Source organism: Tasmannia lanceolata, unplaced genomic scaffold, assembly GCF_043159265.1.
Source record: "Tasmannia lanceolata isolate RefF3 unplaced genomic scaffold, GAP_Taslan_0.1 ptg000054l, whole genome shotgun sequence".
Taxonomy (NCBI): domain Eukaryota; kingdom Viridiplantae; phylum Streptophyta; class Magnoliopsida; order Canellales; family Winteraceae; genus Tasmannia; species Tasmannia lanceolata.
The window spans coordinates 2,856,532-2,875,724 of record NW_027518731.1 but is presented as its reverse complement, the minus strand read 5'-3'; the positions used below and the strand labels follow the sequence as shown (position 1 = coordinate 2,875,724).

The 19,193-nt window shown below is 38.4% G+C and overlaps 2 protein-coding genes across 2 annotated transcripts; one reads left to right on the top strand and one right to left on the bottom strand.

Annotated features, from left to right (window-relative positions):
- The first annotated feature begins 7,220 nt into the window (after window positions 1-7,220).
- Window positions 7,221-12,007, top strand: SLG1 (Tetratricopeptide repeat (TPR)-like superfamily protein). The gene has a single exon (XM_077375730.1). It carries the CDS (start codon window positions 7,554-7,556, stop codon window positions 10,311-10,313), a length of 2,760 nt encoding a protein of 919 aa, XP_077231845.1. The 5' UTR covers window positions 7,221-7,553; the 3' UTR covers window positions 10,314-12,007.
- A 2,234-nt stretch (window positions 12,008-14,241) lies between these two features.
- Window positions 14,242-16,984, bottom strand: LOC143864834 (SNARE-like superfamily protein). Its single transcript, XM_077375686.1, has 2 exons — window positions 16,868-16,984; window positions 14,242-15,956 (listed from the first exon to the last, which is right to left on the bottom strand). Exon 2 carries the CDS (start codon window positions 15,495-15,497, stop codon window positions 14,673-14,675), a length of 825 nt encoding a protein of 274 aa, XP_077231801.1. The 5' UTR covers window positions 15,498-15,956; window positions 16,868-16,984; the 3' UTR covers window positions 14,242-14,672.
- Window positions 16,985-19,193: the final 2,209 nt, after the last annotated feature.

The window sequence follows — 19,193 nt, the reverse complement described above, 5'->3', positions numbered from 1 at the left end:
CAAATATTTCACTTCAAATATATTCCCCTCTGTAACAAGGCATCACACATTCGCTTAGCTATATTACAAAGAATGTTGCTAGGAAAGTGTCATCAGATACATTCTCTGGGGTTTCCACCTACAATTACTGTTATATTACAACTTCATAGTAAATTCTTGTGTGTTTTAATTTTGCTAAAAGATAATTATGGGAAAAAAATTTCAAGTTCTAATGGACGGTTTGGAATGCAAGCTGTACGGTACTTTTTGAAAAATACCAAACTACATGGCCTTACCCCGTATAAAAACTCACAAAATTCAGGGTAGCCAAATCTTTGAAAAATTATACTTTATTTAAATAAATTCATGCAAATAAGAGTAATATTTGATTTAGGGATATTAGCGATTGGAGATCCAAGTCGGGGGATATAAGATGGATGGCTTGGATCGATTAAAGATAGGGCCCACTATGTAGTAGGAAATTTTATGCATATCCCTTACGAAACATACGGTGAAGTTCAGTGTGAAAAGTATCGTAGGCCATCGACTCTTAAACTGGCTTCGAGTAGCCAATGAAAGTTGAATCAATCAGCATGATTCAAACCGTTCAAATTATGTACTTGTGCGTATATTTAGCAAAAAATGTTGTATATGACTTTCGTAGTTTCGTGTAGGCTAAGAAAATTGAATTGATTGGATGAACGAAAACGCGTCGGATAAGGGTTTTTGGAATTAGGCCAATTCTTAGCTTACACGTGGACTGATAAATTTTTAAACCTACACGTCAGGACTCAGGCCTTTTGCCTTCCTTAGGGTATTTTTGCCTTCCTTTAGGGTATTTTTGCCATTTTGAGTAACGAATACCTTTTGCAAGCTTCCAAAAACAAATGCCCGCTATTTTCTCAACCGTACGTTAGCTTTTCACATGTAGCATTTTTGAGCAATAAACAGGACATGATAAATTCGCACCCTGTAGGATAATTCGCACTCCTTACGGTATAGCTTGCACCGTAGGATGATCCAAACCATCATTTCCATAGGTTGATCCTAACCCTCCGATCTATAGAGGGCTAGGATCAACCCTCTAACATTCAGTTCACTCCCCTATATTTTTTTGATGTCCCACTTTCCACGAAAGTTCAGAAGATGATGCAATCTACGGGCCCCACATGGTGGAGTGTGGGAATGGTGACATGGCAGATTGGCAGTGATTAGGATCTTACATTGAAATTAAAAAAATGGCATGCATGCATTGCGGACCCCGTTGAAATGTTTCATGTCACACCACGTCAGAGTCCAATGTCCAATGCTAACCGCCTTTGTATTTTCCACGTGCTTTTCAATCATTTTCGTTTTGGCTGTTACTTAAAAAGCAACACGCGTGTATGTTGTCAGTGGGTACGTAACAACCGACACGAATCGACCGCCTAACATCATTTATAAAACGCGTCACTTTTTACCCTGAACTTGCATGTATGTCTAAAGTAATTTGCATTCAATTTCCTACTACATAGTGGGCTCACCTTTAATCGATCCATGCCATCCATCTGATATCTCTCAAATCTTCCTCCTTGTTCAGCCACCATTGTTGCTGGCAAATCTTGAAAACTTGAATGCTGAGTTCTTACCATCTATCTCATTGTATTTAGATTTTGTTTTTCTTTTCTTTTTTTAGGGTTTTGCACTATTTTTCATTCCTCTGTTTTTTATTTATCTTGTTTAGGGTTTAAGCGATTTATATTTTATGGTGAATTCTGGAGATAATGCATGGATGGCTTCACTTACTTTTTTGGAAGACAAGTGGTTGAATAAGAAAAAGTTGATGTAATACATGAATGGATGGATGGCTACACATTTTTTGATTTACTTAAATCTTTTTTTTTTTTTTGTAATACACAAATTGGGATGTAATACATGAAGCACATTTAATGAAAATAACATCCATTTCTTTTGTTATTTCTAACATGAGCAGAATTGTAATGCCATTATAAGAGTTGCTATAGGCAGGGGGTTTTGTAGCAGAAGGGGTTTATCAGCTCTCTGGAAGGGGGTTAGTAACTCTCAAAAGTAGGGTTACCAATTTTTGAATGGGTTTATCAAGTACTTGAAAATTGGCCGAGGGATTTCAAGTCTCTAGGAATGGGGTTATCTAGTATAAAAAATGGGGTTACCAATTTCCGAATGGGGTGATCAAGTCCCTGAAAATTGGTCAAGGGTACTAGAGTTTTGGAAGGGGGTTTTCAAGTCTCTGGGATTAGGGTTATCTAGTATAAAAAATGGGGTTACCAATTTCTGAATGGGCTTATCAAGTCCTTGAAAATTGGCCGAGGGTGCTGGAGTTTTGGAAGGGGGTTTTTAAGTCTCTGGGATTGGGGTTATCAAGTATCAAAATGGGGTTACCAATTTCTGAATGGGCTTATCAAGTCCCTGAAAATTGGCCGAGGGTACTAGAGTTTTGGAAGGGGGTTTTCAAGTATTTGGGATTGGGGTTATCTATCTAGTATCAAAATGGGGTTACCAATTTACGAATAGGCTTATCAAGTCCCTTAAAATTGCCCAAGGGTACTGGAGTTTTGGAAGGGGGTTTTCAAGTCTCTGGGGTTGGAGTTATCCAATATCAAAATGGGGTTACCAAATTCCGAATGGGCTTAGCAAGTCCCTTATGAACACGTTTTCACTTCCTGTTTTTTTTCACTCGTTCATTTTCACATTTTTTTCTTTCTACCGTACGATTCATCTTCCTCATCCTCCATTGAAAGGGAGAAGGAGAAATGCAAAACCCTAAAACAAATCAAAAACAAAACCTAGATATTGAGAGATAGATGGGAATGAACTCACGTTTCAATTTTTTGAGTTTTTCCTCCTCCAATGGTGGCTAAATGATGAAGAAGATGACTGGTAAGGTAAAAAAAACAAAGTTGATAATGAAAAAGTAAAAAAAAAAGAGGGAAAGAAGAGAGAAGAGGGAAAAGTGGAAAAGCAAAACGTGTTGCTTAAGAAAAGGGCATTTTCGTCCAGCTTTTAATGACAAGACATCTTTTGTCCCTCATTGATAATTTCTGAAAAGCATGGGTCCTGTTGATAATTCCACCTAATTTTTGTCCCCGATTGGTAATTGATCCAAATAAAAATTAGGAAAGAGAGAAAAAGAGAGAGAAAGAGTGACGAGAGAGAATAAATAAAGAGGAGAGAGAGATGAGTGGTGGATGTCTTGTTGAGTAGTCATTCTATGTTGGGATGTGTTTTAGTTTGTTCATGTCTTTAGATTTCTTTTAAATATTTATATTCCTGAGATAAGATTGAATTATGACGCTCGATGGTTGGGATTTTGAATTTATGAAAAAATTCTCTACATCTGATTTTTGTTGTCCAGAACTGTGAAAGGTCTGATGATTTCACCTCTGTTTGTTTAGCTGGGATTTTAGTAGATGTAGTAGTCTACAAGGAGGTGACAAGGGTGAGATATGTGTCATTAACAAAATAAATAAAATAGTAGAAGAGAGAGAAAGAGAGAAAAAAGTAATGATTACACATGACAAGACATCTTATGCTCTTCTCCCCTCTAAAATCCATCAAAAACAAGGTTTTGCATTGGAAAAGTAGGAGAAGGGACAATCCCGCCACATAGGCGCCACCTAAGCAAAAAGCTAATAATGATGTCTCTTCCATGTCTAGTAGTCCAATGGAATTTTTAGCTAAAAATTGACAACCAAACAACCTTTGGTATTTCATATTCCTAAAAATGCTCAGCCGTCTTCCTTGCTTTTTGCAACCAAACAGAGCCAGAGTTATGGCTCGACTCTTAGCTTTCTTCTCGGAAAAAGAAAATTTTCAATCTCATCTAATTTTGGTAGAATCGGACTTCCCTTTTGCAGTTGAGTAGACAGCTTTGCATGATTCTGTCTCTATTCTTTGATTTTTCATCATGTTTATTCTGGATATAGGTTCTGGGCTCTATAATGATATCATCTTCTATTGGTTTAGTTTATTGATAACGTTTATCTTTAGATTTGCTAGCCACCTTTGCAGAAGCCGTTTCGCGCTTGCAAGTGATAGACATCCTTATATGTTGACTTTTACTTTATTCATGCAAAAGACGGGGCGCGAAATGGCTTCTTGTAAGGTGGCTAGCAAATCCCTAAACTTCATCATCTGTTTTGGTGGACTTACTAAAGTTTATTTTAATGATGCAACAGGTAATTCAGAAGCAGTGAATGTAATTTGATGGTCTCGGGTGAAATTGTTGTAACAATAATATTCAACATGAACTTAAATCATGTTTGAGTTATTATCCCCAAACATGTAATTAGCACTAATAAGAAATAGTAGTGAATTGGGTCTGTCGTGTGCAAGTGTAGAAGTATGAGAAATGAAATTTTTAATTAGTTGGAGTGGATTTGGTAGGGAATTTTACCTCTCTCACTTCTCCTCTTTCATTCTAAGAAAATGTCACAAATAGTAAGCCCTATATTTGGTTGATCGTAATCATCAATCTGGTGCGCCCAAAGTTGGATCTCCAATTCCCAAAAATCATGCCAATTATGCAATCCAAATATCAAATGGAATCATATTACTAGTCTTTTGTTTTGATAATGTCACGTCCAGAATCACCAAACAGGATTGTCAAGCTCTCATCGAGAAGGTTAGGAAAAGAATACAAAGCCGGTTAACTAAGCATCTCTAAGGCTGGTAGGATAGAACTTGTAAAATCCATTCTTAACTCTTATCAGATCTACTGGTCGTTTGCTTTCAATGCACCTTCAGGGATCCTAGACACATTGGAAAGGTTTTGTTTTTTGTTTTTTTTTCTGAGATTTCATATGGGGGGGGTGGTTGTGCTGAAAGGCTTCTATGGCAGACGCTCAACAACAGTAATTCCTTGTGAGATAAGTGGTTCCATCTCAAATACATAAAAAACCGAAATATATGGACTGTATCAATACCATCAAATCCATCCTGGGGGTACGGAGTATCCTAGAAGCTAGAGAGATCACAAAGAATCATGTCTGCTACCTCGTAGGAGATGAGCTGAGCATCGACCTTTGGAACCAACCCTGGCATCAAAAAGTACCCTCAATTCTCTGATTACCAGATGAAGCAAAGATTCCTCTCTAGCTAATTTAAATTGCCTGGCTCAATGGCACTGTGAGGGGTCGTCGAATCCGATAATCTTCATGGACTCCCATCAAGAAGAAAGGAATTTTCTAAATCAAGCTTTGTACATAGACAAACCAGTCAACAAAATTGTCTCGAAACCATCAGTGAATGGAGACTACAGTGCTAAAAGTGCCTGGGAAGTTATGCGTCATCAATCCCCAAAACCTCAGTGGATTAGATCGATCTGGTTCAATGGATCAGTTCCTGGGCAAGCAATTGTCTCTTGGAAAGCTGTCCAAAACATGTTGAGCACAAAGGATAGACTAGCAATCGTTAATATAATTCAAGATAGTGATTGCATCCTGTGCTCGACGGATCAAGAATCGGTAAATCACTTGTTCTTTAATTGTGGTTTCTCGTGTTGGATCTGGAGATCCATCCTTTGGAAAGTTGGGATCAGTCAACACTTCCAAGGAAAAGGCCAATGTGCAACGGCCATCAAACTCAGCTTCCAATCGGCCATCTATCACATTTGGAAAGAAAGAAATTGCGGAACCTTTGAAGGCAAAAAGAAGCACGAGACTCTTATCCTAATGGAGATCCTCCACTAGGTAAGACTCAGAATTAACACTTTAAATCTCCGTGACATTCCAAATGAAAAAAAAAACTTCAGGGCAACAAGAAATTTTGGATACAAGTTCCAAGTCGCCCAATCCTCTATCAAAGATTGCACCTGGTCCAAACTGAGATAGGTGAGCTTAAAATTAACTTGGATGCTTCTCTTGAGTCAGATGGGGCTAACTTTGGAGGTATTCTCCGTGATGAACAGGGCATGATCGTATCGATGTTCTCAAGAGAAACTTCCAAAGAAGAAATCTTTGCATTAGAATTGATAGGAATACAATTAGCTCACAGATTAGGAATCTTAAACATATGGGTCGAATCTGATTCTCTTTTTGTGGTAAACATTATCGAAAAGAAATCCAAATAAAGAGAAAATGGAAGTAAACGAACACATTTTTCATTTCTAGCAATGCTTGGTTGTCATTTACTATTCACTGGTGGGCTATAAACTTTCAAAATGCAACCCTATCACACTGGCTTTCCTCTCAAATAAAGAGAAAAAGAAACATGAGGAAAAATGAGAGTATTTATACAGCGTTCCCGTGTGCCTTCCTTGATATTTGATTTAGACACAACCAACATTTTCAGAGGCTGTCATTGGATCAAATATCAAGGGCAGTACCCATGTCTTACCCCTATAGCGCTCGGACGAACACCATATAATTTCACAGGAAAAGGAATCTATATTCCTTCTACTTTTATATTACGTACCTCCAAACCGTCCCTTAGGCCAGTTTGGATTGCAAGAAAAACTTTTTGGAGGGCATTCTTTTTCTTTCCTAAATTTAAAGGGAAATGGTAGGATTATGATTAGTTTAGAGCGATATTATCATAAATGGAAGGTCCCTCGAAGAGGGTTGGCGGAAGTTATATGTTTTCCTGTGTAAAAGAAGAAATTCTAGAAATTTTTTTCCAAATGAAGAATTTTAGAGAATTTCTATTATTCTTGAATTACTTAGATAAATTACAAAGAAAATTGATGGCTCTTATAAAGAGCACTTACATGATAAACATAGAAATAAATTAAGATAACTATGGAAGGAGATATGTGTAGAATATTCTAACCTAATTACCGGTCAAATCTAGTTTCCTAATCTATCTAGGTTACCTCTACTAGCCAACTCGCCTAGTATAATAACGATGAGATCTCCACATACTCCACCAATGAGATCTCACATATTCTAACACCAAACCTCTCCAGAAAATTCCTGCCATCCAAATAAGAATACAAAATAGTCTCACTTGAGTAGAAATAAGACACCAATCCCAACAAAATCTATGGACATCCATCCATTAGATAACAGGTCTTCATGTGTCTACGTAAATTGTCACTTGTGAGCTTGTTGGGACAGCCCCCTCTAGTATACCTCTAGTGCATTAATGACTACTCTTTTACACTGGAGGGTTCTATCCCAAGTTTGAACAAAAGGGGCGAATATATCACTTCCCTTGATTTATAGGCTATAGATAAATGATATTCCCACTCTCTTTTGTGTGAAAATGACGAAAATGACGAAAATGACAACTAAAAGGTAGTGGAAATGTTGCCATTTTTGGGAAAAGACAAACAAGAGGGGATGAGGGGGTCATTTTTCACCCAGTCTATAGTTGGGCCAATAAAGGCACACGCGCCACGTGTGCAGGTATTGAGTTTCTAACGAAACTCCTTTCATTTGTGCACCTTCTTCTTACTGCGTAGGCCTCCCTCTTTCTTTGATTCAAATATTATCAATGAGTTGGAGAACTTCTTACCAATCAAAGAGGGAAGAAAAAATGAAACATAAGGAAGACTGATATTGAAGTATAGCAGTGTTGCATACCTTTATTTATCTTCTTTTCATGTTTTGATTTTGATGATCCTACATTCCCATTTCATCGTTAACTCCAAATTCAGTATCAGAAGATCATTTGAAGCACACCCAATTCTTAATATCCTGAAATCTTCAATAACTACTTTGCTTCTACATACTGATAATGGTGAAGACATCAATGCACACAAGATGTTTGACAAAATGCAAGAACCAAATTTAAAATCATGGAATGCCAAAATCAGAGAATGTTGTCTGAATAACCATTACAAAGAAGCTCTTTCACTCTATCGCCAAATGCAACAAGCCGGCCTTAGACCCGACGACTACGGACTCCCTGCTCTTCTCAAGTCGTGTGCCGCTCTTTCGACCATTGAATTGGGGAGAGCTTTACATGGGTCTGTAGTTAAGGAAGGCTACGAATCCGACAAATCCATTACCAAGGCGCTGATGAACTTGTATGCCAAATGTGGCGCTTTATATGATTCCCAACAACTGATCGATGAAATGGGTATGAGGGATCCAGTGTTGTGGAATATCCTCATGTCTGGATTTTCAGCTTCAAAATTCTACCTAGAAGTAACTGAATTGTTTTACTCAATGCACGTCTGTGAGGAGGAACCTAAGCCTAACTCCATCAGTATCGCGATTGTTCTTCCTGTTTGTGCACAATTGAGAGCTTTGAAATCAGGTAAGAGCATCCATGGGTATGTAATTAAGAGTGGACTTGAATCGGAGACCCTCGTGGGGAATGCATTGCTATCCATGTATGCAAAATGTGGGAGTGTTTGGGAGGATTCCTACTGCTTGTTTTCGCAGATTGATACCAAGGATGTCATTTCGTGGAATGCCATGATTGCCGGATACATCGAAAATGGGCTTTTTCTGGAAGCATTCAGATTGTTCTGTCAAATGCTATTGGCCGGGGTCGGTCCTAATTGTGCGACAATTGCAACTATTCTCCCTGTTTGTGCATTTTTAGCAGATTGGTATCATGGAAAGGAGATCCATTGTTATGTTTTGCGTTTTGGGCTCGAGACAGATGTTTCTGTCTGTAATGCACTTATGACCTTTTACTCAAGGATCGGATACATGAAAGAAGCGGAATTCATATTTCGAAATATGAACTCGAGGGATTTGGTTTCTTGGAATACAGTCATCGTGGGATATGCCATGAATGGTTTGCTCTCTAATGCATTAGAATTGTTTCATGAATTGTTATCAACCGGGTTGAAACCTGATTCAATCACTCTCATCAGTTTACTTCCTGTCTGCGCACAATTACACAATTTACAAGAGGGGAAAAAGATCCATGAGTATGTTCTTGGGAACTTTCGACTATGCAAGGATACAGCTGTAGGGAATGCTCTAGTAAGTTTCTATGCGAAATGCGGTAAGTTAGAGGATGCATCCCGGACATTTGAAATGATCCGAAAGAGAGATTTGATATCATGGAACACAATGATTGCTGCTTACGCAGAGAGCGGACAGGGAGGGAAGCTTGTTGAGTCATTATGTGACATGAATAATCAAGGAATTAGACCGGACTCAGTAACCATCTTAAACGTTCTTCGGGTATGTTCTTTTTTTGGTGTCAAAGGGGTTAAAGAAGCTCATGGGTATTCGATTCGAGCAGGTCTAATCAGTGAACTGACTGTTGGAAATGCCATGATTGACACATATGCAAAATGTGGGAGACTTGATTATGCGTTGAGAACTTTCGAAAATTTGCCTGGAAAGAATATGATCACGGGCAATGCGATGATCTCGGGTTACATGAAACACGGTTGCGAGGAGGGTGCGGAAATGATCTTCAATCAGATGGGTGAAAGAGATCTCACCACATGGAATTTGATGGTTCAAGTTTACTCTCAAAGCAACTATATTGATAGGGCTCTTAGTTTGTTTTGCAAGTTACAATATCAAGAAGGAATGAGGCCTGATGCAGTTAGTATTATGAGTGTTCTTCCCGTTTGTGCCCATTTGGCTTCTTTACACCTATTGAGGCAGTGTCATGGATATTCAATCAGGGCTTGTTTTGATGATGTTTGCTTGGAAGGAGCTATGTTGGATGTGTATTCAAAATGTGGAAGTATAAATGAAGCTTATAAGCTCTTTCGAACGAGCCCTCGGAAGGATTTAGTCATGTTCACGGCTATGATTGGTGGGTATGCGATGAATGGAATGGGAAAAGAAGCACTTGAGGTCTTCTCTAAGATGCTTGAGTTGGAGATGAAACCAGACCATGTTATAATGATGGCCATTTTATCGGCTTGTAGTCATGCCGGCCTTGTCGATGAAGGGTGGGCGCATTTTAATTCTATGGAGGAAATTCATGGTATTAAACCTACTATGGAGCATTATTCATGTATGGTTGATCTTCTTGCTCGAGCGGGGAGATTGAAAGATGCATTTTCTTTTATAACTAACATGCCATTTGAAGCCAATGCGAATGTGTGGGGGACGTTGCTTGGTGCTTGTAAGAAACACCATGAGGTGGAACTAGGGAGACTTGTGGCGAACCGTCTGTTTGATGTGGGGGGAGGTGATATTGGGAACTATGTGGTGCTATCAAATATATATGCGGCGGGGGGAAGGTGGGATGGGGTTGGGGAGGTGAGGAGATTGATGAAGATGAAGGAATTCCAGAAGTCAGCTGGATGTAGTTGGATTGAGGTGGAGAGGAGGCGGCATGCTTTTGTAGTTGGAGATTCTTCTCATCCACAAAGGCTTATCATTTACAGTATGTTGAGAACTTTGGATCGACAAATCAGAGAGCCAATTATGTTGTTGAATCAATGTTGAACTACCCTTTTAAGTACAGTAAAGGATCTGTTGTTGGTTTTGGGAAGAGTAAAAAAATCTGTCATTCAAAGCCACTGGATCGATCGTGATCCTTAGAAGGAAATTTATGAAGAGATTATGGAGTTACTGTCATGAATCCATCTCATAGAAGATCACGATTGGTTGGGAAATCTCAGATTTCTATTACTCAATGTCGATCAAATGGCAATCATCGGTTTGAATAGCAAGTACAGGCCTTGTACATAAGGTAAGATCAAGGCTGGTGCAGTATTGAAAAAAAAAAAAAAAAACACAAAGAAAAGGGATCCATGAGTAAACAGGTGCATTTATCTGTAGAAAAGAGGAAGAATCAAGTGATTGTTTTCTTGTTCAGTGCAAGGTGGGTTTTATTGGTTTGGGGTTTTTTGGGACTTCCCATGTTCTACTCTTGATCTTTTCCGGTGGAAAGCGGGACATTTCTTGGTTGATGTAACCGTTTGTGGTATTATGTGAAATTTGGAAGGAAAGGAATAGAAGGATCTCTGAAAAAAGTATGAGCCCGTTCAAAAATCTCATTACAGATGTTGAGAATCAATTGATTAGTTGGGCTTTAGCGAGAAAAAAGTTTTGGGTCTGTTGTTCAAGATCTCATGATAGACTGGGAATCCATCATCCGTCATCCTCAACCGTCGGATGGATAAAGGAGAGAAGTCGTGCTATCCGGCAACGACCTCCTCAATGCAATCAAATTCAATTTTAATAGAAATTCTATTGTGAGAGCCTTGCTTACCAGTTTTTGCTTAATATGTAGTAATCTTGGTGAATGCAGGTTGGGCGGGGGGGTTGGTTTGACATCTCTTCTTTCAAGTTCAAAGAGATGCAAATGAGATGGAGGATTCTTTCGCAAGAGTTGCAAATGGAAAATTTTTGTGTGTTGGCAAAATCTTTCCTTTTCTGTTTGGAATTGAACAGCCAAATGATGGATATCCATATTCACATAACATAAGAGCAGGAAAAGAATCTGTGATCAATGTTTGTAGAGGCTGAGTTGCATTGCACACGTTTTCAAATTGGTCTTGATTAGTCTGTCCGCAGTGTCATCCTGAGAAATATGACCTTTGAACCAGATGGATTTGGCCTACTCCATGACATCTTGAAGATCAAGAGGCCCACGCACCGGCGAGAGAGTAGATACCTGCAGGGTTTGAAAGACACATAGGGTGATTGGGGGGGGGGGCTGGCATGAAAGTTGCATACGCGAGGTATCTTTTTTTTTTCTTTTTTCTTTTTCGTATCTTTTCCTTGGGCTAACCCGAACCCAACCCAAACCAACGTAGGAAAAATGGGTTAGACACATGGGATCCGCAAGGTACCTGATGCATGAAAGAGCCCTGTTTCCAAGTCTAAGTTTCTGTGTTTGAGGCTTTGAGCAGGTCCTATACCATAATATTGCGTGGGAAGTCTGAGTCCATGAATTTGTTGTGAATTTCGTTTGTGAGGGGTCTGCTAGGGACCTAGGGTGCCATGGATCCTTCCTAAAGTCCACCTTGATACCATCTCCGGTGATGTATCTGATACTAATGTGAAAATGGCAGTATCTTTAGTTAATCTTATAATAGGGGAGCCTACGTAGAGGGCGACCAAAAAGACAATAGACTGACGTGTATACCGATCAGTGATCTATTAGTGAGGCTAAGATGAAGGCTCTGACAGCACAAAACTAATAAAGCCAGCTTGTATAGTAATTAGTTATACACTAGCATGACCTACGTAAAAGCAAGCCTAATGACCGGAACAGTAAGACACACATTTATACTAGTCTCTAATCTTATTATTAGGACTAAGACGGAGTGTTCATGGCAAAAAAGCCCAATCGAACCCATATATAATAATATAAGTTATATGCTACTGGGGCCACATAAAGGGCATAATGAACTAAAAATAATGACCCCACATTCATGCTAATCAGTGATCTACTAGTGAGGCATGGAGGGCCAAACGACAAAACAATAGAGCCTATATATTGTAATTAGTTATAGAGTAGTAGGGCCTATAAAGAGGGCCTAATAGAAAAAAATAATAATGGACCTCTCATTATACTACTCAATGATCTATCAATGGGGCAAAAATGGGGAGTCCAATGAGCAGACACTGATGAGGGCTAGATAGATCATAACAAGTTATAAACTAATTGCCAAAAACCATTGGACTCATATTTGGATGCTGCCTCACATGTCTTTCCAAATAGAAAAGAAAGCCACATCCATGATTTATTAGTGGATTAAGATGAAAAATAATTAACCTTTTTCTACCTTGGAAAGTCTTTCTTGCAGAAAACAAACAAAGGAAAGTGGTGAAAACTTGGAAAAAGTAGTTTTAAGCAAATATTTGATAATTGCAATCCTTTTTTAAATTTACACTTTTCTAATTAGCTGTTAAAGGCTACACGTTCCCCCATGAGCCATCAGCTTCCTATCAGAGAAGTATTTATTGAATATAGGAGCATGGTTTTAAATTTTGACAATTTCGGATTTCGGTGGAGACAGACACCAAAATCACCCAAAACCGAAACGGTCATTTATTTCGGCCGAAATTTCAGTTTTTCCGAAATTTTCCCCAAAAAATCTGTTTTTTTTTTTAATATTTCACCGAAATTTCAACCGAAATTACCAAAATTTCAACCGAAATTACCAAAATTTCAACCGAAATTACCAAAATTTCGGCTGAAATTTAATATTAAATAAAATATTAATTTCTGGTTTTGTACCAGATTTCGGTCAAAATTTTGAAATTTCAATGTCCGAAACCGGTACCGAAACCAAAAATTTAAACCTTGTATAGGAGTACTAAGCCATCAGCTTCCCATCAGACAAGTATTTATTGAATATAGGAGTACTACTATCAAAATATGGGAGTATAGATAAATTGGCAGCCCACAACCCCACAACCTCTATAGATCATGCACCACTATCTGGCTATCTCAGCTACCTTCCATCATGGTCACAAGTATCTCAGACCGTATTTTTTTTATGAAAATATCACTATACTTTGTGATTTTTTGATAGAACGACAGAATTCCAAAATTTTGCCAAGATTCTAAAAAATCACGTAAGATATCTTCATATTTTATCTTGGGATTTGCTAGGCAATTTCGCAAAAAGCCATTTCATGGCCCACTTTTGCTGGAGAAAATCTACATCAGAAGATAAAGTAAATGAATTAGACAAAATCTGCTAAAAAGTGAGCCTTTGTGGATGTTCTCTCCAGCAAAAATGAGCTGCAAAATGGCTTTCTGCAAAATTGCCTAGCAAATTCCTTTAATTTTATTTTTCATTGTGAAAATATCGCAAAATCACGATATTATTTGTTGTCTGCTACTGCTAAAAAGTGAGCCTCTGTGGCTGTCGTCTCCTGCAAAAGTGAGCATTGAAATGACTATCCGCGTAATTGCTTAGCGAATTCCTTTTATTTTCATTGCAAAAATATCACAAAAATATTCTGATAAATTCATGAAATTATTTGCTGTCGTTATTTTCATTGCCCTTAAATTTTCTCCCGAAATAAAACCAAAGAGAAGGATTTTTTTATTTTTTATTTTTAATATTCCAATATACACCTTTCTAGAGAAAGATTTAAAAACAAAAATATTCCAATAGACACCTTTCTTGAGAAATACTTGTGACTATGCAGACCCCATGAGATCCACCTCAGATGATAGACAGTACAACACCAAACACATTTTTGATGCAGAATGGATGGAAACAATTCCTCATATATGATTACCTAAGCCCACAATTTATGACAAATGGAAGGGCTAGTATAATCCACAGACAGACAAAGTGGACTGGATCACAGAATCATAATAACCAATTAACAAGGAAATGAATGAGAATATAAAAAGGATAGGAACTCTACAGAAGCTACAAGAATTCATCATCACAACTTCCACACCATACAAAAAGACAACCTCCAGGGAGATTTTCTTATATTTTAATACCGTGGTCTCATTTGTGTACACAAACCTATGAAAAACATATACAAGGAAATTTTATGTGAATGGGTTGCGCATACCTTAACAGGACAGAAGGGACTTAGTGCTGCTTTTCTCTGAATCCGAATCCGATAACAGCCCTGAAACAGAGGGCTTGTTGTCTCCCATCTCAGAAAACTGTTGGCTTTCATCTGTATAGATTTCTCACATGTTTATATGTTTCAGTACAAACAATGTAAAATATATAGAGCTGAACCTTCTAATAGATTGAAATGACACATTTCAACTCAATGAAAACCAGGTTAATTGCACTTATTGCTATCTCGACAAATGCTCTCTGAGTGCATTCAAGTATATTCTGCCTTCAATTCAAGTTCGATATAGCTCGCTCAATTAGAAATGCACTGAAAACCCCGACAGATCCCTAGCCAAATCCCAAACAGAACCAAGCACACAACTGCATCAATGGCGAGAACTATCCAAACATGGCGCCACCACATCCTTCGAGCAAGCTGTTGCCCTCTAACCCTTGTCGAGCTCAAACTCTTTTGTAATGAAATAGAAGATACCCCACTCTGGTTAGATTCGGGTGCTATATCAATCTTGATTCCCCTATCACTAGACCTTCCAAGATCCTCAGAAACAATATCTCTAGTTTCAACTAACCTATCCTTCATTTTTTTCCTCTCATGCTTGTTATGTTTCTCAAGCAATGGAGCTTTAGAGGTTGCTGTTTCAGAATTACCCATCTGGTCATTATTGAACTGGGAGGAATCAGAATGGTGTGGGGGCCGCTCACCCATCTGGCCCGCACCTTCCAATCGGGATACATTCTCCAATGAGGATATAAGGCGTCGAATAACAGGCACTAGTTCTTCTTGTAAGCAAACAGGGCTCAGGCATGAAAAGCTACCCTTTGTCCTGACCTTTGCAACCTTCTTAAATCCATCCCTAACATGTTCTAGAAATCTTAGAATCCCTGAATTTCCAAGACCCACATTGGCAATTGCAAAATAAACATACTCATCTTCCATAAGAAACCCAAAAGTTCTCCTCCCCACGGTTTCGAAATACCAGATATGAAAAGGTGGGGCTTTTTCTAAACATACAACAGCCAAGGCCTCAAGCTCATGGTCTTCACGACTATAAGCATAGAAAACCCTATTCCCCTTGGAAACACAGCAATAATATACAAGGTCTTGAACAGAACCCATCAATAGATCAAAGGAAACACCCACAATTTCTCTGTATAAAGGGTTTTCTCAAAGCTGAAAAATTCTAACAAAACTTGCTTTTGGGTTTTGAAACCGATCAGAGATGGTCAGTTACTTCTACCCAATGTTTCAAAACGCAGCCAAAGCAAATCCTAGTTGACTTGGCACAACGTGGTCCAATACTCGGCTGAAGTGCCCAAGGTAAAAGGGAGTCGACTCAGGGGAGTCCGCAATGACGTGGGGGATTTTTGAACTATGCTTCTACCTCATGGGTTCAAAATCACCAGCCATTCTTTCTGCACGAAGGGGCTGAAATCCATATAAACAACATAAATGGTATCTACTGCCTCTGCTTTTAGGGTTTCAAAATCATCCTCAATTCATTGGTATGCGTTGGCTGTTTCTGCTTATTGAATATCGAAAGAAACTGAACATTTTCAGGTGCTAGAGTTCTAGCATCTGGCAAAATAAAAAACCAACACATTTTCAGTTAGGATTTCAAAGATAAGATGGAAAAACCAACGGATTCATCTGATACTATTTTGAAATCTTTCAAATAAAGATAGTCTGTTAGGGCCGACAGGAAAAAATATATACTGATAGGGAGTCAAAAATATAAAAAAGAAAAAAACTTAAAGAAATTCTTTGGCTTAGGCTTCGTAACTAATTAACTACAGGGTTCAAGTTTGCCAAGAAGAAAACCTAGCAAATACCCTTTGAGGGATTCAAAACTTAAAGAAATTCTTCTACAAGGTCTTTTCTGTATGCTGAAAAAAGTCAACAGATTCTTTAGGGATCTAATATCTGACGAAATTTCAACAAAATTTAGCTGTTAGGGTTTCCCAATAGATCACAAATCTGCCCCCAAAATCCACAAAAAAATTCCTCTGTTAAGAAATCAAAATCTGAAGAAAACCCAATAAAACTAACTGCCATGATTTCCGCGTCTGCCTTAAAACACACAGTTTCCTATGTTAGGAGATCCAAAATCGAACAAACACCCGATAAAACCCTAAATTTGAAGTAAATCCCATACACATCAAGGTTAGGGTTTTGAAAGGAACGTAAAATCTAACAAGATTTGAATAAAATCCAACAAAAATAACTGCCACGACTTCTCAGTCTAGAGTTTTCTCTGTTAGGAGATCCAAACTCGAACAAACACCCAATAAAACCCTAAATCTAAAGTAAACACCATAGACATCAACGTTAGGGTTTTGACGGAGCGAAAAATCTAACAAAAACACAAGAAAAACCCAAAAAAGTGAGAAAGGAAAATAAGCACAGATCAAATCTGAACTGGCAGTTTCACAAGTCAAATCAGAAATGAAATCCTATAAATTTTTAGGGTTAGGGCTTCAATTTCTTACCTGAAGGTTTGCAAGATGGAGAAATGATGGAGAAATGATGGAGATGGACAAATCAGAAGAAGATTTCTTCTTAGAGAAAAAAACAAAAATACATTATTAGGTATCAGAAGAACTGGCATTTTCCGTGGGAATGAAAAATTCAAAAAGGTTAGTAGATAAAATTACCAAAACGCCCGAAGCCTTACCTAGAGAGACGAATATATCCCCAAATATAGAGATTAAATTCGTAACTGATATTGGCACTTCCATGCTTTGATAATTGCACTAACTCACCTTGTCTCTTCTTTATTAATTAGCTTATAAGAGCCTTTTTTTTGGATATTATGTAATCTTTCAAAGCTTATTAAAGACTAAAAGACAAGGTAGTTAGTGCACTTATAAAAATGCTAGTGCGAACAGCACTAGCCATTAAATTTCAAAAGAGATGTCGTATTATCACGAGATGTAAAATAATTGTCTTTCAAAAGTTGATTTAGTTTCCCCACTTTTTTTACATGGACAACCCCTTCTAGTGTATTTATGACTACTTTTTACACTAGAGGGGTATCCCCGTCTCTATTTGGATAATGATATTGTAATCGAGTTGGGGACAGAGAGTGGAACCCAACAAATAGTAGCACTTTAACACATTAGATATCTTTCCCTTTATTGTTGGCTTTTCTCTCTATTACAATTCCCCAAAAGCCTTTGGAAGCAAATTAAAAAAGAAAAGACAATCTCAGTTTGTGCGGTTATTAAAAATGGCACTGCCACTATGAGTAGCCTTGCGTAAATTTATTATCGAAAGGGCGTTTTCGTCATTTCATAAAAAGTAAAAGAGAGGATTGGGGTTTTTCGTTAGTCGTCCAGTCAAAAACATAATTGATGACGTGTACTTTCCGGCAGACAGCTATAAAAATTATTTAATAATAGGTCTACTTATCTTCCACATGTAAGCCATTAATTAGACAATTCCTAAATTGTGGTCCCACAAATAAAGACATTTTTCCGCATCTAGCTTGCTGGCCGAACACTCATGCGTTTGCGGAAGTTTAGTAAAAGATACACGCAACGCAAGTCCATAAATTGGACGGTTTGGATCATTCGATCGAAATCAATTTTCTTCCACTACACGAAGCTCATCTAAGAGGTCCCATAAGTCAACAACCTTTTTCCGCGTCTAGCTTGCTAAAGATAAGCGCAAGTCCATAAATTGAACGGTTTGGATCATACGGATCAATTCCTAATACATAGTGGGCCCTACCTTTAATTGATCCAGGCCGTCCATCTGACATCCCTCGAGTGGATCTCCAATCTCTCAAAATCATGCCATTACGTAACCAAAATTACATATTATTAAAGGGTTAGGATTGTCCGATTGACATGGTTTTTGGGTCATTGGAGATCTAACTCACAGCCTATCAGATGGACGATGTGGATCAAACCAAAGTGGGCCCTACGAAGCTCAATTTGACTACAATGGGTCACCATTGAAGTATTCCCATGGTCACAAAAACTGAGCCACCATGTGTCACTTGTACGTTATTTGGGAATCTAAACCGTTCTTGCGTTGTCCATGTGGGTCACCACTAAGGCTCACTAGATCAACCATCTCAAATCAAACACGTGTACAATGTGGGCCCCGAGGTTGATTTTAAGATAGAATTGAACCGATGATATCTCCACTCCCCTTTTCAACATTCCAGCTCCTTTTGCATGTCTTTTCAAGAAGTTTAGGAGAAGACAAACAAAAGGAGGTGAAAATGCTGTCAGTACTTCCGAAAAAGACAAACAAAAGGTGGTGGAAATATCATTTTTCTGCTGAAATATCTGGAGACAATTAAAAGGATTTCGACATCTTGCTTAGATTTGGACTCCTTGTGTTTTATGTGATGAGGGCCTAGCCTGCATTCTACTGAGTGGGTCACACCATTGACTCTTAATCATTCCACCACATATATTAAGAGTTTGGAACGTGTTGTGGCTTGGTTTCATTCATGGAGAATCTAATAAAATATTGGCCAGAACCAAAAAAAAGGATCATGTCTTGATGGGGTGTGAAAACACCAGCCTCTCACAGGCTGCCACCTGTCCCAGAGTAGGTGAGATCCAGCCTCTCACAGGCTGCCACCTGTCCCAGAGTAGGTGAGATCCAGCCTCTCACAGGCCGCCACCTGTCCAGGACACCTCACCCGTTTTTCCCTATAAATAGGGAAACATGGCTCAGACAAACGGGTAATGCTAAAAACCCTCTTCTCCCTAAAAACTGACATTTCCCTTCACTCTTGCTCATACTGACTTGAGTGTCGAAGGACCTGTCCGGACTAAAATCCGGTCTGGTCTTCTG

Coding starts and splice junctions, on each gene's coding strand:
- SLG1 (XM_077375730.1), top strand. CDS start 7,554: ATGATCCTACATTCCCATTTCATCGTTAACTCCAAATTCAGTATCAGA.
- LOC143864834 (XM_077375686.1), bottom strand. CDS start 15,497: ATGGGTTCTGTTCAAGACCTTGTATATTATTGCTGTGTTTCCAAGGGG.